General features: G+C 28.5%; 1 protein-coding gene across 2 annotated transcripts; it reads right to left on the reverse strand.

Moving 5' to 3' along the window:
- Positions 1 to 25,133, reverse strand: LOC106677714 (uncharacterized). Of its 2 annotated transcripts, XM_014415801.3 has the most exons (8): positions 25,048 to 25,133; positions 9,795 to 10,068; positions 7,932 to 8,039; positions 6,766 to 6,891; positions 3,546 to 3,629; positions 3,200 to 3,331; positions 2,699 to 2,820; positions 1 to 1,073 (listed from the first exon to the last, which is right to left on the reverse strand). In XM_014415801.3, exons 2-8 carry the CDS (start codon positions 10,065 to 10,067, stop codon positions 947 to 949), a joined length of 972 nt encoding a protein of 323 aa, XP_014271287.1. In that variant the 5' UTR covers position 10,068; positions 25,048 to 25,133; the 3' UTR covers positions 1 to 946. The 2 variants fall into 2 exon arrangements, with proteins under 2 accessions (XP_014271287.1, XP_014271288.1); XM_014415802.3 differs by lacking the exon at positions 3,546 to 3,629 and having other exon boundaries at positions 2 to 1,073.
- Between the last annotated feature and the right edge of the window lie 1,250 nt (positions 25,134 to 26,383).

Consider the following 26,383-nt stretch of genomic DNA (forward strand, 5'->3'; position numbering starts at 1 on the left):
TATAAACATTTATTGGCAATCACACGCATTTAACATACACACATTATAAAATCACACACATTATCAACAAAAATATAAATAATTCAATCATCACTAACTTGCACATTTGTAACTATCATATTGTATAAAAACAGCTCTTAAAAAGCATCACTGACAGCCTAAATAATAAAATACTCAGTCAAACATCTGTTGCAGCCATAAAGTAATATACAATGTTTATGCTAACAATATTAGAATTTAGTTTTTAGCTGTTATTAAAAACAGATATATTAAATTCACCTCATAAATAGATACAAATAGAATACAATTAAAGTACAATCATCACTGTAAAGACTTGTAACTTAATGAAGCTACAACAGACAAACAGATAAGGAGAGATAAAATAAATAGGATTTAATAAAATTACTTTCCAATAAAATATTGGAAATAAATAACAATTATTAACTGGCTGAAATATAAACATTTGCAAAAGACTACAGAAAGCAAAAAACCTTCTAAAAATTCGTCTGCTTCAACCAGGCACCCTGTGGGCTTAAATAAATTATAAAGAAGGTGCTTAACACGATTCATTATAGTATTATTCAAAGCCATCATATAGTATCTTACACATTTATTGCAATTTACAACCCTAGAAACATTATCAATAAATTAACTTATTTATTAAGGAAATAAATAATATATTTTTTGGTTTTTATATTTATGTTCACCAATTCTTTTCTATTTTGTTGAATCAGCTAAATTAAAAACATTACCCAATCATTCTGTGTGCCAGTCTCAACATGAGAATATTTTAATGAAATTTAATACATGTCTATTAAAACTCTATTTAATTTTTTTTTTAATGAAAACTGAATTGAAATGATTATCGTGAGATCTGTTAGGTTTGAGTAATGTTTGATTGGTCCTTGAAGGAAGGCACTACAGAGCCCGTGATTATTGTATCTGGCTAAACTTCGTTACATGAGAGGTAAATCTGTTGACAATCATCTCCACTTCGCCCTCTCCTACCTGCTTCATAATAGGAGTCGAATGGTGTTAGTCCATTTCTTTGTAGCATAAAGCTAGCAACGTACCTATGGAAATATATTTTGATTTAATATTGTATGTACAAATATGTATACTAATTTAATCTAATTATTTTATCAATAATATCTACCATTGTTTTTCTATCATTCAATAACTTTTTTAACCATTATTTCCAGATAAGTGGTAATGAAAAAGAAACAAAAGATCATTACACTAGGAAACAGACTTTTTTCTTTTTATTAAATTTTCTAACACTTTGAAGATAGTAAAAAAGTTTGACTATAAGACTGAAATATAAACATTTCATTACATTTAAGTTTTCAAGAAAAATTTTTTCATCTATTCTAATATATATTTCTGTTGATGTTCTTCAAAACTTTCAATTATTTGTTTAGAATGTACCATAATTCGAAAAACGTTTTAATTGCCATTGAGAATAGTTGGATTCCATTTTTTTAAATGTGTTTAATTAATTTTAAACTAATAAAGTGTAAAAAAAATCAGATTTCTAAAGAACTCATTCCACTTCAAGTAAAATTTATAGCTTTTAAAGATTAATGGAATAATCTGGTGCAGTGCAGGCATCAAAATATTTTCACATAGCACTCTACTTATGTCTTAAAGTTTTATGTAGATTGGTGAAGTGGTCGTTATTGGTATTTTTAGGATTTTCACAAAAAAAATCTAAAGGCCACAAAAGGCGAAAACTTTGAACAAAAATTTTTATTTTTCTCTTGCTATAAAAATTCCTAATTTAGGTTTTCTTGAGGTGGGAATAATGAATATTAACTTTGTTCCAGCCAACAATACAACAGTTTAACTGAAGATAATGAAGAACAAATGAATGCAATGGGGAGAGATCGTGCAGTCTCAAATATTTCTGATTCGAACTCCTTTCTCAATTTTTCTTTTTCCTTCTTTAGTTATTCAACAAATTCTTTAATATTTAGTTCTTATCCACCATTATTGTTACTAACAATGAAAACTGATTATTTATTTCAAATCAACGAAAATTAAAAGTACTTCAGAGGAAGATTTTTGAAAATGTTGAAGCCTTATGAAACAATTTCAATGAACATAAGACCAAGCTTATATTGATTATAACATTCAATTGTACATTGATATACTTATTTCAATAAAAATCGTTAAAGTCGTTTTTGGAAAAATTTAAAAATGTAAAAATTGGTTTTATAAAGTAGCTCATCTGCCCTACCAATTTTATCAGAAAAAACATTATAAAATCACAGGTATACACCCACCCCTTAAATTTGTAATTTCAGTTTTGATAGACTTTTTATTTTCATGCTACGCTGTTCATACACACAGACTATTTTATGCAACTTGGTTTTTGGACTAAGTGTTGTAGTAAATTGGTATTTTTATTTAATTTTTAAATACTATTGTAAATAAAACAGTAGATGGTAACATTGTTGCTCAGGCATGGAGGAGGCAATCCTTTGTTTGCCTCAGTCAAGTGTGGCGTCTGTTATAAAACATACTCTTTGTCTCTTTCTTGATAAAACCCTCCCTAAATCCGAAATCAAAATTTTTCATGAACACAATACTTCTCCTTACTACATATTTCATTTATAGTCAAGTGAAAGCAAAAAGATAATCCCAAACACAAATATTGCTATCCATATTAAGTCTAATACATAAAAAGAATACTTACGATCCTAGTTGGCAAAAAATAGATGATGATCCATTGGTGTCTCCAGTACATTCCCTGTTAGCTTCGCACATGTATTTCAGCATACAACTTTCATCTGCTGTTTTCATTGTTTTCACATAGCCCTTAAAATAATATCAATATGTAGTAGAATATTAAATTTACAATTAAGTACAACCATTTAGATATTTTTTGCCTCAATTACTTTTCTGTATATTTAATAAAAAGGAGAAAGATTGCATTTAAATTCAGCAACACACAGAAGATTGTAAATTGTTTCAAGAATTATTCCATAAAATTCCCCTACTAGCAAAGTATGTATCATTAAATTAAGTAGCTTTTTTAAAAGTTTTTAATATTTATTTTTATAATTCATTTTTAATTTTTGTACCAATTAATAGTTTCAGGAACAAAATCTATAAACTAAATAAGCTGTATTAAAATGAATGATTTCTTCTGGATTAATCCTTATGTACAAGAGATTTATAAAATAATAACTCTTACCTTAACAAGAGTCAGGCTGGCAACTGCAGCTTCTGAAACTGAATCCTTCTTACCAATAGACCTTGCTGCAAGAGACCGATGTGAGAAAGAAGTTTTCAAGGCATCCAAAAGGTTAACGACAATGTTGATAAACTATAGATAACAGAAAAACAATTATAAATACATTTTTATAACATAATTTATTTTTAATGTTTTTATTTTTTAATCGAAATTACATTTCATTGTTTTAAATTGAAATCTTCATACTAATACATTACTTCTTTCTAATAAATTATTTTATACAATTATAAAAAAAGAAAAAGTTACTTCTACATCAAAATTATCGATAATCTAAAGTTGTACTTACTTCTCCTGCCTGCTTTGCCATAGTAGCTACTTGATCCGGGTCTCGGGATCCAAGGAATGCAGAAAGGATAGCTGCTAACACACCCTGTACGCCAGGCGGACCAAAAGCTTAGCTATACTATTAACTATCTACTCCCACACAATCTATATATACTCAAATTCTGGTCTATTATCTTTAAGAAAGTATGATTATATGTTGGAAATATTTATGTTTTATTGATAAAAATTACTTTTTCATTCTTTTGTTTTCAATGTTCTCTTCAAGTGATATAAAATAGTAATATAAAGTAGTATAATAGTAGTATAAAGTAGAATAATAGTAAATGTTGAATTTTATTTTATTATACAGACTATATAATATCAAAATTTATGAAACACATTTTTCCAATTTTAGCCACTTTTTCAATGTAGCTCAATTTATAAAAAAAATTTACTTAAATCTTCTTTTCCCGTTTATAATAAATAAATAAAAATATTGCTAGTTCAGGGTTTAGGTGTCAGGTGGCTGGAAAGTCTTCTCTTCTATTATTTTTGATGTTATAATACATTATACAATGAATGTATATCAAATAAATTTTTGTCAAGAATTAAATTGAAGCTTCTGATATTATGAAGTAAAATAAATAATAATTTAACCTCATGATATTCTTTGGAGAAAATTCAGTCAGTACTATCTGAGAACCAAAGTTAAAATGATAATAAATTTTAATTGCCAAAACTTATATTTCCAACTTTTATGGAAGAACTAATTCTAAAATTGAATTGAGTATAGAAAGATTGCTTCACCTTCTATAAAGCAAGAAGTGCAAATGTGCAAGCAATGAAATTCAAAGACTAAAACAAATAAATATATTGTAAAAAAAATAAATAAAAAGAAACAGAAAAGAGCTATATTAATATAACAGTAAGATACTAAAGATCATGAAAAATCAGAAATGAAAAACAAAATTATATCATCAATAAATGCCTTAGAATTCCCTTTACCCAAAGTATCTTAGTATCTTTGATAAATTAATTTACAATAGTTGATGTTTAAAATATAAAAGGAATTAATAAGTGCATGCACAGTATACTTGAAGAAATATTTATTTATAACTACTGAAGAAGATTTTGTGCAGGAAGTAACTATTTTATCTATACCTAACAACAATCCTCTATCCTTTACATCAATAGATTTTTTTCACTTATCTTTGTCAATAATTTACTTTTTTGATTTTACTTAACACATTGAATATTCATAGTTCTCTTTATTTAAAATGTGAGAAAAATTAATTTTTTAATTTAGGAAAAAACACTCACACCATTTATTTATAAAAATAAGTATTATTATTTTATTGGTCTTGATTATTTATTTATTTTTTTAATAGTAATCTTGAACTTTGGTGAATTGTATGAAGTAAGATCACAGAATTCGCAACAATCCAGACATTCCAAAAAAAAAATTTCATAGTTATTTATTTCTTTTATCATTATATTTATACCTTAAATTGTTCTTTACACTTAATATTTAAAGGAAAATTAAATTGAAAATGTAATTGGTATTTAAATTCTTCAAGTAAAAAAAATGGATTTTTTTAAACATAATCCAATCGAACAATTATTAAATATAAATAATGATTGCCAAGTTTTTATTTAAAAAAATAACTTCGAAATGAAAATCCAAAAATTCAATTCATACTTTTATTTCTGATAAAAAGTTGAGCATAAGAAATCGAGGAGGCCCCTCACCTCCAAATTTTTTATAATCAAATCCACATGGACACACTAGAACACCAGATAAATATCTCACTGCACACCTTCATGTACCAATGGCAGAAAAAGTTAGTAACCAATTCAAATTATGTAATCATACGTAATGCAACCAACTAATTTCATGTTTTTCTGTTTTAGAGAGATCAGAACAGGAAAGAAGCAAACTTTTTTTTTTTAGTAATTACTGAAATATCCTGAAACATTGACAATTTAATAAAAAACAGCAGCTCTTCTAAACAAGAGGAGATCTTTTGGATCTGATTACAATTATTTGTTTTCTATTTATATCAATAATAAGTTAAATACAATTAACTTATTGCTGTGCTTATTCATTTATTTATAGAGAAAAGTATTATACAACCTAAAAAAACAAAACAAAAATAAATTAGTTCATAAAACCAAAATGTAAGACCAATAAATATCAATTTTGTTCCTAAGACCCACCTGTCGCACTGAGGGTTAAAGTTACACTTAGAAACATTAATAAAGACGTTTGACATTATGATGAAAATCAGTTTTAACAAATTATATACTTATAGAAAGTCAAGAAAATTAAGGATGTTTATTCATAAGATTGACTTTAGAACACAGAATGCAAATGTAATATCTCTAATTTTCCATTTTATTGTTTTTAAGGAGCTAAAAGTGTTAACATTTATGTTGTTGCCAAATATTTAATTTTTTTCATCAATTTCATTACATTTTTATTTCTGAAGAAAACAATATAGATTATTTTTTATATATTACATTCCTTTGCTATTTTGTTTTCTATGTTTCTTAATAATTAATTTGATTTTGCTATTTAAATATTTCAAAAAATGGTGATGCAGAATATTTTTTACTGTACTACTATAGTAAAAAAAAAATCATAATTGAGCTAATTTATGTGTATATTTATCAAACACTTATTTATTTTATATATGGATATGTCTGTATTGTATGCAGGTTAATTTGAATCATTCAGTGAAATTTTATTCAATCCTAAGTAAAAAAATACCTAGTTCTTAATCTTATTTTTCATTATTATATATAATATATAATTATTTTTTATAATTATATTATTATCAATGAAATTCTATGATTATATGCTATATAACAGATATTTTATATGATCATGAAATTAATTATAGTAATTTTTTTTATGTACATAATCTACCGAATGAATTTTGAGTTTTACGAAGTTCAATTTTTACCTATAAAACTCTATTTAAAAATATAAATTTGTTAATTCATTGCTTTCACATAAACATATGAATTCCAACTAATACTAAAACTACTGAGAAAGTATTTACAAACTAGAGCTGATTAAAGTATGTTAAAGGTAGGTCGCTTTTTACAAGACTACTATTTACAGTTGATGTAACTTTATGTTTTCCATTTTTAATGTGAAAGCATCATCTAATCTAGCTATGATACTGTGCATGCACTATAAACAAACACTAATTTTTAAGAATATATTACGTTATTACCTGCATTGGGGAAGAGTTGTCGACTTTGTCAATGCCATCACCTCCAACTCCACCTCCACCTAAGAGGGCGGTGAGGATCTTCAAACCAACTGTTAGAAGATTGGCCCAAGGTGAGGGGGCTACACCCTGTATTCAAAAAATGATTTATATTATAAAAATTAACATTATAGGCTATTATAGAATTAAAATTCCATGTATTATTTTTTAAGTATGTACATTACTGATATAAGATTTATTTAATAAATATGTGTTTTTTATTTTTTTCTCATTATAAAGCATTAATAAATATTTAGATAAAATGATAACAGCTAAATTTTGCTTTTTTTTTTGAAGCTTTATTAATTTGTTGGTAAAAATAATAAACCACAAAGTCATTTATAAAAGCTATTTATTTTCATTTAATTTATCCTCAACATATCGGTTGTCTATAGTCATTCTCAAGTTTATCATGAATATTTTTCTTGATAGTAATGTAAATTAAAATACTAAAGGTTGACTGATTGATTGACTTAAATTTAATACTCCTTAAAATCTCATGTGAGAAAGGATCTACCGAATCAGTTTATCAGTTATGGTGATAGTATTATAAATTTACCCTTCTGTCCGACTATCTTTTTTCTCTCATTTAATTCTAATATAGGTTTAATATACCAATATAAAGAAAAATCACAGAAATTGCAATAATTTTTGTGTATCTCTTTTTTTTTCAATTCATTTTTATATTTAATTTCCATTTTCATTTATCATTCTGTTGTTTGGTATAGATTAAACTTTTTATATTTTGAATTCTTTTTTCTATTTTATATTAAAATTTTCTAAATATTACTCTTGCAACATCTTTGTGGGTATAAACTAAGTATTATATAAAATACTTATTATACCTCCTGGAGGCTCAATTAACAAATAATCAGAAAAAAAATTCTGTTATAAGAAAATTTGTGAAAATATATCATTGACTGGAAGATTGTTGATTTACCATGTGTAATATATCAAAGGAAGGTGATCCTTAGGTATGGATAAAAGTTTTTTTGACTAAATCAAAAGTCCTAAAACTTTTAAATTAATTTATTTTAATAATATTATGAAATGTGTATGATATATGTTATTTACATTTATAACGTAATACTCATTATAACACTTCCTTTTAATGAATATTATATATTTACCGTATCAGTATCAAGGCTGTCAGATTTGTTGGGACCACTGTGACCAGCAGGGTTGAATAGCATCTGCATAAACATGGCAATCATGTTACTCCATGAGAATCCACCATCCTATAACAGTTTTTTTTTTTGTATTAAATAAAGTAATTAAACTTTAAAAAATAATTAATTATGAAGTGTAAAAGTGAAATGATTATACAATTGAATCTATTTGTCCACAAATTACAAAAATTATATCTCTATATATAAATCTCATTTCGAAGCACTTGACAGTTTTTTCTTTTGTAATTACAATGATAGAAGTCACCACTAGACATATTTTCTTAATGACAAAAATAATATAATTTTCATTTTTAATAGTGTTTAAAGGAAACAATAAATTTACCTTAGTAACAACATAGTTTAGTTGACTGAAGTTTAAGAAATGATTGAGAATGCTGACTTACAACACAAGCTTCAAAATGAAACTAAGTTTGGATTATCTCTCTAGGAAGTCTGGTGAGTCAATTCTTTTAAAATTTTTTGAGGTTTATTACTTCCATCTTGTTGCAATAAATTATTATTTATTTATTCATTAAATAAATAATAATTTATTGCAAAAAGATGGAAGTAATAAACCTCAAAAAATTTTAAAAGAAACTAAGTTTATATTTTGCCTAGATAATTTTAATAAAGTATAGTGTCTGAGAATAAATCAGGAGGTTGGGGGAGGGATAAGGTATCAAATAACAGTGATCATGATTGCTTATACAATGATTCAGGATAGAACTGAAGCGCAACGTGGAGATTAAAAAAAGAAATGGTTATATGACTTTAATTAAATAAGAAATAAATGTTTTATCCATTCAGTATGGAGAACTACTTTGAGAAAATACACCTTGAATTCAATGAAACCTTCGTTATCTTTCTTAGTCTGACCTATATTACCATATTGTCTAAAACAAAAAAATAAAACTCTTTCTTTTTAATAGTAATGTTAAAAAACTAATCATCTTTTTTTAAATAATTTTAATTCTAATTACTTCAAGAATATTTGTTTATAAAGCTCAATCCCCTTTTACTGAAACATATTCTAAATATCTGAATGAATATTGGCTATTAGTCATTAGTTAAATGTTCGAGGTTGGTGAAAGGTGGTGTAAACAAATATATTATTAGGCCATTACTCAATACTGTTTTGGTTTGTAAACAGGAATTATGTTATGTGAAAACATTTAAACCTGAATTCCAACATTCTTCAATTTCTTGTTCTGTTTGAGTTTGAAATAAAAAAATTGAAACCATTCACTTCTCAAACAACTTGATCCAATAAATAAAAGGCATTATAAATTACTATTTAAAAAATGTTGATGATAAGCAACAAACCACACAAGTGATCTAGATTTAATTCTTAATCATTTTGACCCCAATTATAAACTTATGCTTTGATATAGTATAATAAAATTTAAAGATTAATTGGTAAGAGTGTTGGTATAATAAGATATGAGGAACTAATATACAAAAGTAGTAAGTTGTTTCAGTTTATATTCTGAGTAATAAAACAAAAAAAAAAGTATACTATTTCTAATTTATATTTAATTTATTTTAAAATGCTGTATTTGTCAGTCTAAAATATTCTTGGTTGTGCACTTTTAGAAATGATATGGGTCAATTAAAAAAAATGATACCTAATCCAAAAATTGAATATTTCCAAGAAGATAGATATCTAATAGCTTTATTCTGTAGCCTAGAGTATTGCCAAGTTTCCTTTAAACCCATGTTAATCAATTTTTGGACTAAACTACAGACTAATGAAGTCAAATAGTTAACTTGTTAAAAAATGTATAACTATAAATGGTAAAAACTGTTATTTAATCATATAGTTACCGTGATCTGATTAGTGCTTAGATCATCTAAATCATTCCTGTCTTCAAGTGCTTGGACCTTCTTGATTGAGTTAGGTTTTTCTGCGAATTTCCTCTCCTCCGCCTGCTGTTGCTGTGGTTGGTACTGAGGCTGGTATTGGGGTCCGGGGTACTGACCATGCTGATACTGAGGGCCGCTGATCTGCTGATTGCTGGGATATGACAGTACTGGGAGGAACCCGCTACTGGCCACCAGGCACACCAAGCTCCATCCTATCATTTGTTGCGTCCTCATCCTGTAGAATTCAATTAATATTATGAACACTTGTTAAATGACTGATACTAAGTTAGAAAGTATTTAGACTACTATTATGTACAAAGAGCATACTGCCTTATGAGCCAGCATGGCATATATAAATCATTTTCCACTTTGACATAACTTTGTTAATAGAGGAGTTTGGTTTTTTTTACCCCCTAATTTGATTTATGTTAAACCAACAAAAAATAGTTAACATCTAAAAATAGCTGATAACTAATATTGTCAAACTGAGTTCAGGTTTGACAATATAAATTAATATTAACCATTACCCAAGAATTGATTTATTTCAAATTGTTTGTATTGGATTTTAAATTGTTCCTATATACTTTCTGCAGCCGAACCCTGAGCTACAGGATATTGCAGGATCCCCATCCATGGGAAAGGAGAGCTAAGATTTCCTCTCCTGTACTACTTATCAAAGCATGAAATAATTTTTTTTTTTTTTTTGTATATTCTTAGCACTGTACTAATTGTACTTCTAAAATGAAATGCCTATCCTTGATTATTTATATTTCTATTAATTGCTATAACTTGAAATTCGTCACGTAATACAAACAGAAAACTGCGTTTCGAATTAAAAGAAAAAATGATAATTTATCGAATGCTAGTCAAAAATTAAAATAATCGAAATCAGTGTTAAATGAAACATTTTTAAATATTAAAATTCCTCTTTTAGCTATCTTTCGACATTATTTCCTCTTCGTCTACCGCAACATAATCAGTTGATTTATTAAACTGTATTGGCTTGCAGTTGATTAAAGAAAAAACTTTTTTTCGTTTTTTATCTTTCTTTTTTTTTTTTTTGTCAATTCCGACAGGATAAGAAAGCAGAAAACGGTGGAATTTCTCCTGCTGAGTTCCTTTGTATTGAGGGCCTTTCTCCGCCCTCATTTCGACGCCTACTTCTTCACAACTATCTTCTATTAGCCCTACTCCTATCACTAACTTTTCTTAGTGTTAGTAAGAATTATATCATAGTGCAGAGACAGATTTCATGCTTTGATAATTTTTTTAAACTCTCCTTTTTGATGTTTTATAGACTAGAAAAGAATATTAAAATAGCTTATTTGTCGGCAGTGTTGGATTCGACACATATATTTGAGTATATTTATATTTTTTTAATAGAAAATATAACCACTCAACCGGCTCTCCGCATTAAACAGTGGTAAAAATAAAATAAATAAAGTGCTATGAATTAGTTTCAATAAAACAAATCAAAATAGCAGATTTTGCAACTACTATTAAAAACTTAAAGAACTTTTGAAAATTTAAATGAAATCATGTACCTAATAAGAAATTTAACTATTCTGAATTGGTCAAATAAATTTAGATTAATTATATGATACGCTCAGTCGTAAAAAATGGTATCCGACATTTATTGTTAATGAAATGTTTTGACTTCACTGGAATTCCTAGGGCTGATTTCATATATTTTTGAAAGAATGACACGTAAGTTTGTATTTTTAAAGGAATAATGTTGTTATTAATTTATGGTAAGTGACTTCTGGCTGAAGGTAAAACATCGTAATTAATAATCATTTTAACATTGTAAAAGTAATCAGTTACCATGTTATAAGATCGAATGCCCATTATACTTTCATATGCATGTCAATTATTAACATTAATAAATATTACTTCCTGTATATTTTTTATTTCATTATAATTTTTAACTAATTTATGCACCAAATTAATATTCGAGTTTTATTTTTATTTTTAACGCACGAAATTAACCATTACAGAATGTTAAAATCAATTTTATTCTATAAAATGAAAGTTGGGAAGCCCGTACCTAAACAAGGCCGGGGAATGACGAATTGATTGTTCAAACATTTTATTTGTTCTATTAGAAAAAAATGAATAACGCTGTTCTAGATAAAGCCGAAGAAAATAATAAAAAGGCCCTTTTCAATTAAAAAAAAAATAACAATGGTCTTCGAAAACACTCTTTAACAATTTGCTACTTGCTTTGAGAACGATCCATGGATAAATTAAATTAAAAAAATAATTAATCAAAACGAATATCATTGGTAAATATCTTTCTAGATAGGTAGGATACAGGTAGTAGAGAATGCCACTTTTAAAACTGTACGTTTAACATATAGTTATTTTATGTACTTCAAAATATATAAACATGAGCATAGACGAATATTTTCAATTTAATATTTCATTATTTAGTTATAAAATTAAAAATATTATTGAATATACATAAATATATTCATTATGGAAAAATACTATTCCTTTTATATGCACTTCACTTTCTACCTGGCCTAACCGATGAGCCATTATCCCCTCTGACTATCGTTGCTATCTCAGGAATGCTAGGCAAATAACAGAAGAAAGCACTCGGAGCAACCACTCTCACTATCGCTCCTGGAATTCCATTTCGATAAACCCATCCCTGTGCCTGCTGTTCAAATACCTTCAACTTATCATTAAACTTAAACAAATGGTTTCATTAACTTGTATTCAGGTATTAGTCTATTTCAAAATTGCCAAAACAATTGACTTTCATTAAATCCATGAATTAAGTCAATGAAATTATATCGAATTGACATATAACCAGTTAATTAGGGTTATTTTATCTTTTTTTTCCCGATTCCCGATCCTTAAAATTATTCCTCGTTTATGAAGAGAGATCGCGGAGAGATCTTGTGGGAACGGGGTTAGGTGGAAGGAAGGAGAGAGTTTCTAGGGGAAATCCTGGGTGTCCCAGTTGTGCCCTCAGGGGTCATCGGGCTTAAGAGATTGGAAACAAACATTCCGAAACCATGGGATTGTGAACATTTTTGAGTTATGAGTCATTTATTATTTCGTCATCTAAGACCACACCGAAGGCCATCTATGTTATTATGTCCAGTTTATAGAATGAGACTCTAAACGGAAATGCTTAAATACAATTAAAAACACTTTTTGGGAGGTTACGTTCTACACCATCATTTAAGTCTCCACAGCTGCTGACGTAACCGTAGCTATCAGAAAAGAAATATATGAATTATTCGTCTCTTTCGTTTTCAGTTTTTTATTTAATAATTTATTATTGGTACATACTTATTATTTCATTTTCATTATAAATGTAAACAATTTCAGTTATTATCCCTTTATATATCTTTTGAAATAATACTGTATAAAGTTTATTATTCTAAGTTTGAAACTGAACTAAATCATTAAAAAGAAGAATTTAATTTAAAACGTTTTTTGGGAGTTTATGTTCTGTACCACCATTAAAGTTTCCACAATCCTTGAAGCATTTCAGAATAAAGTAAGCGAATTATTCATTTCTGTCAATCACTTTAATTTATTAAATAATTCATTATATTATTAATTTTATTAAACAACGTTACATAATGGTTCTAATCAATTACTATTGTAAATGATGAAAGATATTAACTAATTATTTCATTTTCATTATAAATGTAAATTAACTATTTCAGCTGTAGTCCTTTTATAATAACATTTCTTTAGAAATAATATGAGTAATATCGTCGAGTAATCGTATTCCATTATCATTACATGATATATACATAATTTCAAACTATGGATAATAAATTTATATAAAGTTACATCATAGTTCTAAGTAATTGCTATTTTAAATGATAAAAGGTATAAACTAATTATTTCATTATAAATATAAATATACTTTTTTAGTTGTAGCCTCTGTCGTTGACATTTTGTAAAATAAATAATTCGTTATACTTCATTAAACAACATTACCTTTTGATTCTATTAATTAATATTGTAATTTACTAATGGTGTAAACTGTATATATCAATTTCATTATAAATACAAACTATCTATTTCAGCTCTAGTTTCTAAATAAGAATACGCCTTCAAAAATAATACTGAGTGGAAACGTATTAATCATAGTCTAAAATTGTACTGAAGGAGAATTTAATTAGAATGTAGAGAAGAAGAATTTAATAAGAATGTAAAATAAAATACATTTTGAGAGTTTTTGTTCTATACCACCATTAAAGTCTCCACGACTCTGGAAGCTCCAACATCAATTTTCATGTATTTCAGAAGAAAATATGTGAATTATTAATCTCGGGCATTTGTATTATACCATTAAATAATTTATTATATTTTTCAGTTCATTAAACAACATAAAATTAAGGTTTTAATTCATTAACATTGTAATTAATTAATCAATTCATTATAAATTTAAACTTTTTATTTCAACTATTGATCCTTTATTTTGGAAATAAATCGAAAGTTAGAAACTGTATCAAATTCACAAGAAAAAATGTATTAAAACATAAGTAGAAGGAGGTTTTCGTTCAAAAGACTCGACTGGGAATAAGAAAAAAATAGTAGAAAGAGGGGCAAGTGAAAGAAGGCTATGAGAGGCTGGTTAAGGAATGCAGTTAGGGGAGGATCGCAGAGAAATTGGCGAGTCCAGTTATGCCCTGAATTCCAAAATATACCTAACCCAAGTTTCACTTCATTCCATCTTAGCCGTTCAAACTTATTCTTTTCCACTGTACTCATGTTAAATATTAATTACGAGTGAAACTATCGTAAGAAATTCCCAGTTCTTACAACGTTCAAATAGCCCAAAATCATGATAATAAACTCAAAATTTACTCCTAAACCATCTTCGAAGTCTCCACTACCCGTTAGACTTAAACAGTTAATTTTCAAATATTTCAGAAAAAAATATGAGAATGATTATATGTATTAACTAGTTAGGTTTAGCACATTACTTACATCATTCGTTTCATGTTACAAGGCATAACTTCCCATAAATGCAGACATTCCAGTTAGTCTAATCTAACTCTTAGTAATTTTTGAAAGCTATAAATATCAAATAATGTTGGTATGTTTATATCGTGAAGTATATATATCTTTATTTACTAACTATATAATATACTCTAATATTTAGCGAAATCAAATCGGTCATAAATTACTTGCAACCACTCATTAAATCCAATTGATTCAGCATTCACTTATCATTTTATTAAACTATTGTGTGTTAAAGTTTCATTAGTAAAACCATTTTATTTTCGCTTTATTTATTTTTATTTTCTTAAAAAGTTGAGGTAGCCCTAAGGTTCTGATAGCCAGATCTGAGGTCCTAGGTAAGGTCTGATAGACACTTGGACTAGTCATTGGGTTGGGCTATGTTAACATTTCAGTTAGAGGTTCTATGTCGTAAATCGATCTTTCTTTTTGTATGAAATAATTCAAATGAAAAGACAAATAAACAAAAAAAAATGTAATTAAATGAAAAATACAAGCCATATCTGGCCCCTACAAGATGTACGAATGCAAACCCGCAATATTGCAATGTAATGTTGGCACTGTGCATGGACAATTATCTAAAAGTTAAGGCGTAAAATCATCTCTTCAAGGCAAATTTTCGCGTCTAATCCTATTTTTTTTAACAAAGAAAATCATATAAAAACTTATCTTATACAAGCACAATTAATATTAGTTTATATGAATAATAGAGAAGTATATCAAACAACTGGATTGTAAAAATTGACTAGAGAACTAATTTAAGTTTAACATTATGGATAAAAAATTCTACATTATGATAGAATTGTCAACAAACAATCGATTCTTCAGTAGTCCTGAAGTGGATGTATCCTCTTTCATATCGTTTAATACAGCTCATTAATTGACAGTAATATGTAAAAATATTTAAGTGTTCATCAAATTGTAACAATAAAACCTACTTTTTGACATTTTTCGACTTTTTCCTAAAAACGATCAAAGGAGGCTAAGACATATTTCTACTTTGATGTCCTTGTTAATATAGATTTTCAACTTTATAATTTAATCTTTAATTGAAATTATCATGGCAATTAATGACAGTGCTAGAATATATTGTTGAGATCATCAGGTATAAGGGAGCCAACAGCCAGTGGTTTATTATCCTCACCTTCTACATCTTTTCTCCTAAGACCACGGAGTTCCCTCATAATCTTCTCTTTATCCTCAACTGACCAATAGCTGATATTCATTCTGTCCTTGCCCATTCCTTCGTTTAGTATTGCACCTACGCAATATTTTATGGCAATGTTTATTAATTGTACAAATGCGATTCTGTGAGATAAGACGAGTGGGAAATCGAGTCTGTTATCATTCCTCCTTTCATCCATATCTTTTTCTTTTTTTTATAATTTATTTATTGTTATTTACAACTGCATACATATATCCACATCAAGTAAATTTGCTATAAGTGATATTATGACATGATACAAACATGTGGAGAATCTACCCATTGATAGAACTCCAAAAACACTTCTAAAAGAGAAGATCTCGAGGCCACCTTCTCGACGCCTAGGAGGGTTATTAGGTAGTGAAGGAGAAGCCAAGTGAGAAACGAGTTGGTTTGGGTGGTTGGGAAGTTTATTATAGAAGGATTGGTATCTGGTTCTGGCCAAATTGGTAACATACGGGACTGAGGTCCTGATGGATGATTTGATTTGTGACAAAGTAAGGAGCATTAAGGATTTTACGAAGGATTTTGGACGGTAAGGATTGGATTCGAGAGGAATTAGATGGTTTAGTGGAGCCTCATAGCTCAATTCCGTATGTCCAGATAGGCCTTATAATAGTCATGTAGATCAGTCTTTTGTAATGGATTGGAAGTTTGGACCGTTTGTCTAGTAAATGTTGTTATAGTCGGAATCGACGAGCAGTTTCCTGTCTTTTCAGTCTTGTATGAGGATTCCATGTCATTCGTTTGTCCAGATTAAGTCCTAAGTAACGGATCTGCTCAATTATTAAATTGTAAGGTATTATTAAAAGATACTGTGGGGCAAGACGAAGGTTTACGATGAAGGGTAAATGTGATTTGGTGGGATTTATTGGAATTTATTTTAATCCTCCAGTTTTGGCACCATTCTTCAAGGGTGGTGATGTGGGATTGGAGGGATTGGGATACAATGGAAGGATCATTATTCACTGACAATAGGCATGCGTCATCGGCATACATGGTGAGAATAGTGTTAGGATGGGTTGGGATGTCAGCTGCAAAAACTGTATAAAGGATAGGATGGTCCATATCAAACCTAGGAATTGGAGCCGAGAGATTCCTGTTCATTCGAAGAGAAGGGCCCAATGCTTTAACATTTAATGTTACTTCCAAGAATTCAAACCTCGACTTAGATCTCTTGTTGTTTGGTCCTCCTGTACTAATTAATCGAATTTCGGTTCGTAATCGAGGAGTTTTGTTTAGTGTCTATGGTCCTTAAAAATCTCCCTGATTTAAAAAAAAGTATACTCTATTTTCCTGCGAAAATTAATACATCATTAATATCCGCTATATGAGTAAGTTACCTTAAAGTGTCTCTAGATATATTTGAAAAAATTGATGAGAACAAAAATATTGTTTTAATAATATTATTGAATCAGCAACATACATCATGCATTCTTTAACGTTTATGTAAACCACGTGACAACAATCGTAACGCTAATCAAGATTATAAATACAACAAAAATATTTCAATATTACTTTTTTGTTTTATAGAAATTTGAGAAAAAATGGATTTAGTAATATCTTGATCTTCATGAGAGCTAAGAATTATACTTAGTTATTCAGATTGATCTTAAGTCTTTCGAGAATCAGTCCATCATGAAGATTTATTTTCGGTAGTGGTAAATTAGTAGAGTTTTGTAACTTACATAACAAAATACCTTTATTATGTAACCGGAGGAGGGTCCTGAGAACAGTTTCAATGATCACCTCCCTTTTAGTTTTAGAAAAAATATTTTTAACTGCTCAAGAGTCAATTTTTTTTTTACCTAACCTTATTTTACATATACCTGCATAGGAGAACAGCCACTAATGATTTCAATTACTGGGCTACTATCGTTTTTGTAATACAGCAGTCAATATACTAACTTTTTGATTACATGAAACTTCAGACACATGCAGGCAGATTATTATATCATATAGAGAGATAAATGATATTTTAAAATAAATACGGACCGATTCGCTGTAACACTCCTAACAATGGTATATTAGCTCTAGACAATGGTATTTTCGTTCAGCAGAAGAGTTAAATTATCTTTCAAAATATAAGAAGATGACCAGGTTTGCGGTCAAAAAGAATAAATAGTTTTTAACTATTTAATGTCCGACGTTTCGCCCCACTTTGCAGGGCTTCATTCGGGCTGTTCAAAGCGATAGGTTATCTTTCAAAATAGTGGCTACAATGTTTCAGAATGTTTTGTGTTATTTGAAAAATTTATTTTTTTTTTTTTAGGTTTTTTAATTTTTTTTAATGATATATATGTTTTCTTCTTTTTACTACTTAGAAACTGAATTTTTTTTGGAAACTTATTGCATACATAACGGAAACCACCTTAATCATTTTAACTTTATTGCCATCGTCATTTTAATGAAACAATGATCACAGTCAGTACGTGAGTAATTTTAAGCACGTGATGCCCTATTTACTTTTATAGATATGTGTTTAGTTTCAAAATTTTTGTATGTTCGGTGCTAGTTTCGGATAGATAAATTAATAATGTTCAGGTTATTATTATAATCTTTTCCATATAGAAAATCCTTAATTCTTGATGAATTTTTGACGTTTGAAGTTAATTGAATTGACTTTTTTCTATCTGCTGTTGTTTCATTTACAATTATTCGTAATATTCCATTTTGGAACGATTGGAAACTAATTTATGTTAATTTTACTACTTGATAAAACAATGGTCTGGCATGTAACAGAGTCGTATAATATTGTTTTATAAATTAACATTTTTTTATCTAATTTGTTTGATTGAGAAATACATGAAATTGTGTAACCAATGTACTTTCAGTCTCGGCGCTGGAATTTTAGGTTTAGATTTACATATCAAAAGGATTCGCCTATAATGACCCAAAGCGAAACGCAGAGGTCGAGGCAGAACATGATCATTATATTCCTGATGACTATTTTTTTCGGCTTCTCTACGCTTCTTCCTTGCCTCCATCATGACTTCAATAGAATGCAAGGTGGATGACCGGATAATTTCAACAGCCTGACCGTTGCCGAAAGATGTTACTGACCAAGGCGCGGCTAATTGAGACAAACACTCATCTCCTGAAGAATACAGAAGAAAGCTGAAAGGCATTTCACTGACCTTAGCTCCCTTTCTACCTGTGACCCAGATTCCTGAGGCCCACCTCTCCGTTAACCCTGTCTTCAGAGAATCTCAATCCCAGCTACAACCGCATCAACATATCCACGACTCTCTGATCAATTAATCAACATAAAGCCAGACTTTTTAAATTACATTTAAACATTATAATTTTTTCTCTTCCTCAATAATCAATAAAAATTCATAATAACGATGAGCGTACAGCGTATTCACTAAAAGTTACTGTATAGAAATCAGATAAAAAATGATTCAATTACTTCTTTATTGCAAAAAAAACAACAAAGAAGTGAGTTAAAAACCCTCAAAAGTAATTCTAAAGCACCAAAAAATTCATATGTAAAATTCAAGCCATAAACTCAATTTGGAGTTTTTTTAATTTATACAAAACCATGACTAACCTTTATAAATTATAAACCTTGGTAAATTTTATTGAAACAATAATAATACTAATAATGTGGACCACTGAGGTGCCGGGGATTCAGTACTTAGAGGAACTACTCTCTTCAGAACAACGGTTAAACAAGAAGGTGATTTTTTCAATATCACTCAACAAATTTTTTTCTGTAATTATAGATACCCATTTTATGAGGAATAGATAATTATCTACTACAGCCGGAATCGAACCCGGGTCCTTGGTGTTACTACTGTGCCATCCCACTTATTGAAGCAAAGTGAAAATTTTAATGATCGTGTGAATTTGAACAATTATCTTATAAATAACATTCGTACCTTTAGACAACACTAATAACAGTCCAAGGACAAATATGGTCAGGACAAGACGTAGGTGGGAGTACTGTGCTAAGTCAGATCTTAAAATTTTGGTTGAGTGAATGAAAGTTATTGTTTATACATTGATTATACATCTATAAATTGAACAACAGCGTAGTGCTATCGTAATGATCAACAATATCCATGATTTCATGTTAAGGTTGACTAAGCTTTGTTATTATTATGTAACCTATTCAAAGACGTTAATAACGCGATCAGTGTGTCCTTTACTGGGAACAAGCAAAACACACAAGTATAATGTATTCAGTCATACATAAATCCAATAATTTCGCCAACAGTAACATTGTAAAGCGTAATGTTTTACAGCTTGCCAGGTCTAATTTAAACCCTAAAAAACATGATAGTTACTGAAAACAAACCCTTTCCTGGTTAATTGCTTTGTTAAAGGCACTTAGAGGCATCTATTAGTAATTTATCAATTATTAAACAATATCACATACATGCAGACATAATTGAAATAGCATATCGCATATGTGTAATCTAGAAAGATACATCAAACTTGAGAGACTTCACTTCAAAACATCCAAATACATATTGTTGACTAATTTACCGTCCCTAATTAATATGTTTTTCAGACTGCTAATCTGAGAAGTTCTGCATATTGTAATCCTATGCATATGAGATATTTTTATTCCTATGCTGATGATGGCGTTGGCGAAATATTGTACGCCATAAATTAGCCGCGCCTTGGCCAGCTACATCTCTTGGCAACGGTCAGGCTTTAGAAATTATCTGGTCATCCACCTTGACTTCTATTGAAGTGATGATTGAGGCAAGAAAGGAGCGTGGGGAAGTCAAAGAAGATAGTCAACAGGAATATAATGATGATGTTCTGCCTCAACCTCTGCGTTTCGCTTTTGGCCATTACTGGCGAATCCTTTTGATATGTAAATCTGAACCTAATATTCAAGCGCCGAGACTGAAAGTATATAGGATATGTAACTTGATATATTTCTCAAACTGATCACTTAGCTTAAAAAAATATTTAATTGATAAAATTATATTATATTATATGTTACGTACGATTCTATTACACATTGCGCATCATTGTTTTCACAAGTTGAAAAATTAACAGAAATTCGTTTCCAATCGTGCCAAAATGGAATATTACGAATAATTGTAAGTAGAACATCAGAAGATTTAAGTCACGTAAACGGACTTAAAACGCAAAAAATTCATGAAAAATTAATAATTAAGGTTCATTATTAAGATTGTCCTCGAGGAGGGCCGAAACGTTGGACATTTAAAATATTAATAAAGAGTGTTAGAGACTTAAATGGACCCATTTTATTTTATTTGAACAATACAACCAGTTTCGAAGAAGTGGTATTAATATGATCTTATATATTAAAGGATAGTGAAAATTTTTAGAAGTCCATCCTGCATTCTTCTATGAACTGGCATAAGAACTATCATATTCTTTTTTACTTGTAGGAGAGTCTGCTTCCCGAATATTTTTATTCCAAAGCTATCATATTACAAATATCTGCATTTACTGATAACGTGTATTGGGTCCTCTGTAATATAATGGAAGTATTAGTCCTTCTTATCGAATGTAATTATTTTTAAGCAGCAAATTGTATCACTACGATTAATTCTAAATCTTGTTAAAATTTATGTGTTTTTTATTTTATGCATTAAATTAATAAAATTGATTGGGGTAGGATAATAAAGTATTCCTTGGCCTTCAATCCTGACTCCCGCGCATTATTGTCTTGCCTTCCAACAACTTATTGTATTTTAACCCACCTCTTAATATTATTATATAATTTCCCAACCACAAGATAGTAATGTACATTAAATATATAACTAGTATTCTCTATTGTATGTACCTCCCTAAGTAGATTGGGTCATCCTAAATTAATTGAATAAGTGAGACAGGAACTAAGAAGCATGGACGAAAACAAGGTTAGAATCCCGTTGGAAGCAATTATTATTAAAAGGCATAACTGCAGTCACTAACGGTCTATCAGCCTCCACCCGGCTACGTGCTCCTACGGTCCATCCCTTCGGATGTGGGGATCCTCCAGCAAAAAATTGTATAACAAAAAAAAATGAATAAAAAGACGCAACAACAATTTTTTTCTCTCCGACTCTCAGAATAGGTTCTCGATGAGAAGAACGTTCGAGAGTTCATTTCAGAGTAGAGACGTTTTCCATCAGCAAATATCTTTTAATTTTTCAACTACTTCAAATCGAGGATATCAATTACATTATTGCTCGGAAGAGAGAAAAGGAAAAAAATTAGGTCTCTCATGAATTATCCTTTTTGGACCATCTGATTGTAAAATAAAATTTGTGAAAATATTAATATCTGTTTTATTGGAAAAATTTCAGCGGTTAGCTAGGAGGAGTTACGAAGAGTTTAGAGAAGAAAAAAGTTCAGTGGCAAATTTAGAGTAGGAGTACGATAAAAAAATTAGAGGGAAATGCTAAAGTATTTTTAGCAATCCCTTAAGGAACTTCTGATATTTTATCTAAAAGAACTATAGACTATAAAATTTTTGATTGACTCATTATCCATTTATTTCTTCAATATTTTTCTAAATATTGTTAATATAATTTTTTTTTTTGTTCAATTCGTCTCATTTTCCCTTTGCTCTTAACTCATATCAATTAACAAAACCAGATTATACATGAAAAATGTTTAGCATTGTAGGAAGATAGTTCGGGCGATGGTCAATAAAGGTAAAAAAAGAAATTAAATTTAATCAACGTTTCGTCCAACCTTGCAGGGCTTCGTCAGGGCTAAATGAACACAAGATACAAATATTGTTAGAAGTGACTAGAAATAAATAACATTGGTTAACATTAAATAGCTTTTTTACTGTTTTGGTAGCTTTATTGACCGCCACCCGGACTATCTTCCGATAATCTATAATAACTTTTTGAGTAGTTTTTTCCAAGCAATTTTCGTAATCTGAAGTAAGTTCTAAAATCTCAAAGTTCCCTACTTTTCAAATTATTGGATGACATATCCCTTATTCCCTCCCTTACGACATCCCTGAATACAATGGATTTTAATTAAAATTAAAGTGAATCATTGAAGGAATTAGAAGTAAATGGAGTTTATTTTCCAATATATTGGGTCTCTATCGAATTCATGAATTAATCGTTCCGATCAAATAACATTCCATGATATCCATACTAGTTTGTCTTATGTTCAGTTTTTATCAAAATATTATTAGATCGAAGAGTGTTTCGCATTCGATAGGAGCTGAGCAAATCTCTAGATCCCGTTAGATATGGCTGAAGAGAAGAAAGCAGGCTGAAGAGTTTTTGCCGCGTGTACCAGATACCTGAGTAGGGGCCGACTTTCTTCTCCTTCTCGCCACGCCTGTGAACCGTTAGTGGCCACTTTCGAGCCTCTCCTATGCACCAAGGCTAGGGGTCACCAGCTTTCAAGGCTCGCTATTTAAAGATTTTATTATTCCAAGTATAATATATAAATTATTAATTAATTGGACTATAGTATTAACTGAAATTACGGTTTGAAGTTATTTCACATAGATTCAATCAACAGTTCTTCTGAAAAAAAAATGTATTAAACATAATTTGAATTTTATTGGAAAAAAATTTGTAAACCTAATATAAAAATTTGATTAAGGTAGTATATATATTCTTGTATTTTTTTATTCTATCCATTGATAACCGTTTTATTCATATTTACAACCAATAACACTATTTTAAGAACATCTTAATACTTCCAAACTTAATGTACGGACATCTTAACAAGTTAAGATTACGTAATGCAATAATATACATACATGTTTCTTTAATAATTATCGATTTGATGTCCTAAAGATTTATGTATCAGAAAATGAATTATTTTTTCAATAAACAAAATTATATTTAAGTTAGTTAAGAAAAGATCTTAGTGAAATTGTAAAATAAAATAAATATTACGATAGTATTATATTATATTTGAAAGTTATTAATGTAAATAAGCATAAATAAATCAGATTGGCTTTAGCCAAAAAAATAAATAACTCTGTTGGATTTAATTCTTTAATTTGTTAAAGTTGTATTTGCAAACTACAACTTACAATTTGCGTAAATTTAAAATAAATTTAATATTGCTTTTGTATTTAAAAATATTTAGCTAGATTGATGATAAAAAAAGAAATAATTTCATCTAAATGTATATATTTAAAACACTTGTATATTGTTTATTAATAAAGACAATCGAACTAAATACTGTGATATGATAATAGTATAGAAAAGTCTTTGATATTATTATTTAAAATTAAATAATGTTGTTCTGATAAGTTAATGAAAGTAAAATACAAAAATTGTGAAGAATAGAATTTATTAATAAATTTTATAGTAACTAAAAAATACTGGTTTATCTTGACTGTGTTAAATTGACTAAATAGCATGCAAAGTTTATAAATCAATGTGAAGCTGTGAAATTAAATTAAGACTGTCCTAAGGATCGGCCGAAACGTTGGACACTTAATATGTTTTAATAAAGAAGGTTGAGACAATTTGAATTTCAAAAAATTAATTATATTAGTTTACAAAAACAAAATCAGTGTCAGTTAATCTAAGAATATTATTTTCCTTTTTGTTTATTTTTTAACTCGAATATCATTTACAAAAATTCAGAAATATACATACACACAATATTATTCTTTTTTTTAATATATATAATAATATAATAAGAAATATATATTGTAAAAAAATAAGTTACATATTTATTAATAGAAATGAAAAAAAAAATAAAGCCAAAAGTTAATACACAAAGATGAAAAATTGACTTTCAAACCAATAAATGAAATATTTTCTTTTGTCAGAGCAACCTTGAATCCATCAAAAGAAAGAGTGGCATTAATGCACACAATTTTCAGAAATAATTTTGAAGTTCAAAAATTCAAGTTTTGTTTAGGCATGAAACAATCTTTCCACCTTTATCGTAGATCTGGAAAATATACCAAGTACCTGTCAGCTGCCAGTTGATTATCCTTCTTATATCTCTTATCGAGAAATACCACAAAAACTGAATTTAAATCCTTTATTAATGGTTAGGATAACTTCTAGAGATAATATTACTATATAATAGACTCACTTTTTTGTAGAAGGGGACTAAGAGAAGGCAAGTTGGTTCTGTGAGAAGTTGCAGAAGACTAGTCACTGAGTCACAGGAGATGGGACTGTTGTAGCCTCCCACCCCATCTCCTAGGGGATATATAGCCCGACCTACTTCCACCCCTCCACTTCTTGTAGAGGAACATGGAGCCTCGCTCTTGTCCCAATATATCCCTATATTAACCAATTTACAACTCGCTAAATTAATAATTAATTATATAAAATTAATTAATAAATAATGTTGAGGCTTAATAGATCTTTTTTAGTATAATTATTAAATACTACCACTACCAAACAAAATATATTATGCACATTAAAAAATTATGCACATCTGCCCATGCATATTTAAAATTTATGTTCCATTGATATGATATTCTTCTCGCATTTCTTGTCTTTTGTTTTATTAGTCATTAATATATAATCATTAGACTTCCTTGGGACTTGCTATTATTGCTAAATAAAATTTATTTTAGCCTCAAAACAATCTATATTTCTTTAAATCGACGTTTCGGCCATCCTCAAGAACAATCTTAAATACTATATTAGAACCACATCAATTTTAAAAAAAATTATGCTGGCTAGTCTGCCCAGGTCATTAATGTCAGTCTGCAATTACCCTATTTTTGTCAATTCTTCATACTAAATTAAACTTTTAATCACTGTTAATTTTCTCTATTATAATTTATCACAAATTATAGTAGTGAAAATTAACTGTGTTTAAAAGTTTTAATTTAATATGAAGAAATGACAAAATTGGATAATTGTGGTCTAAAATTAATGACCTTGGCAGAATGGCTGCATAAAGTTTTTTTTTTAATTGATGTTGTTCTTATATTGTATTTAAGATTATTCTTGAGGATGGCCGAATTGGCCTAAATTAGATAAAAATTTATTTTATTTAAGCAATAATAGCCAGTCTCAACTAAGTGTAAAGATTATATATTAATAATTAATAAAAAAAAGACAAGAATAGCGAAGGGAATGCGAGAAGAATATCAAATCAATGAAAATTAAATTTTAACCATGCATGCGCAGACGTACATATTTTTTTATATATATTTTATTTGAAACTGGTTGTGTTTGTGAATTATAATGAAAAAGATCCATTAGGCCTCAAAATTCTTTATAATTTTTATTTTAAGTCTCCAACCTGGCCATTATCTATTGATTGACAACTTTAATTATAATTTTATTTATTCTAACTTAACATAACTTAATTTTTAATTTCACAATTAATATTTACTGTGGCTGAATTTTAGGTAAATGTTTAAACAAAATCAATTCAAATAAGTTTAAAAGATAAAACAGAATACGAA

The sequence above is a fragment of the Halyomorpha halys genome, unplaced genomic scaffold, assembly GCF_000696795.3.
Source record: "Halyomorpha halys isolate HHAL.00 unplaced genomic scaffold, Hhal_1.1 Scaffold107.1, whole genome shotgun sequence".
NCBI lineage: Eukaryota > Metazoa > Arthropoda > Insecta > Hemiptera > Pentatomidae > Halyomorpha > Halyomorpha halys.

Coding starts and splice junctions, on each gene's coding strand:
- LOC106677714 (XM_014415801.3), bottom strand. CDS start 10,067: ATGAGGACGCAACAAATGATAGGATGGAGCTTGGTGTGCCTGGTGGCC. Junction 6,892..7,931: donor ACAGCCTTGATACTGATACG/GTAAATATATAA, acceptor TTTTGAATACAG/GGTGTAGCCCCCTCACCTTG. Junction 3,630..6,765: donor ACAACTCTTCCCCAATGCAG/GTAATAACGTAA, acceptor CCTGGCGTACAG/GGTGTGTTAGCAGCTATCCT.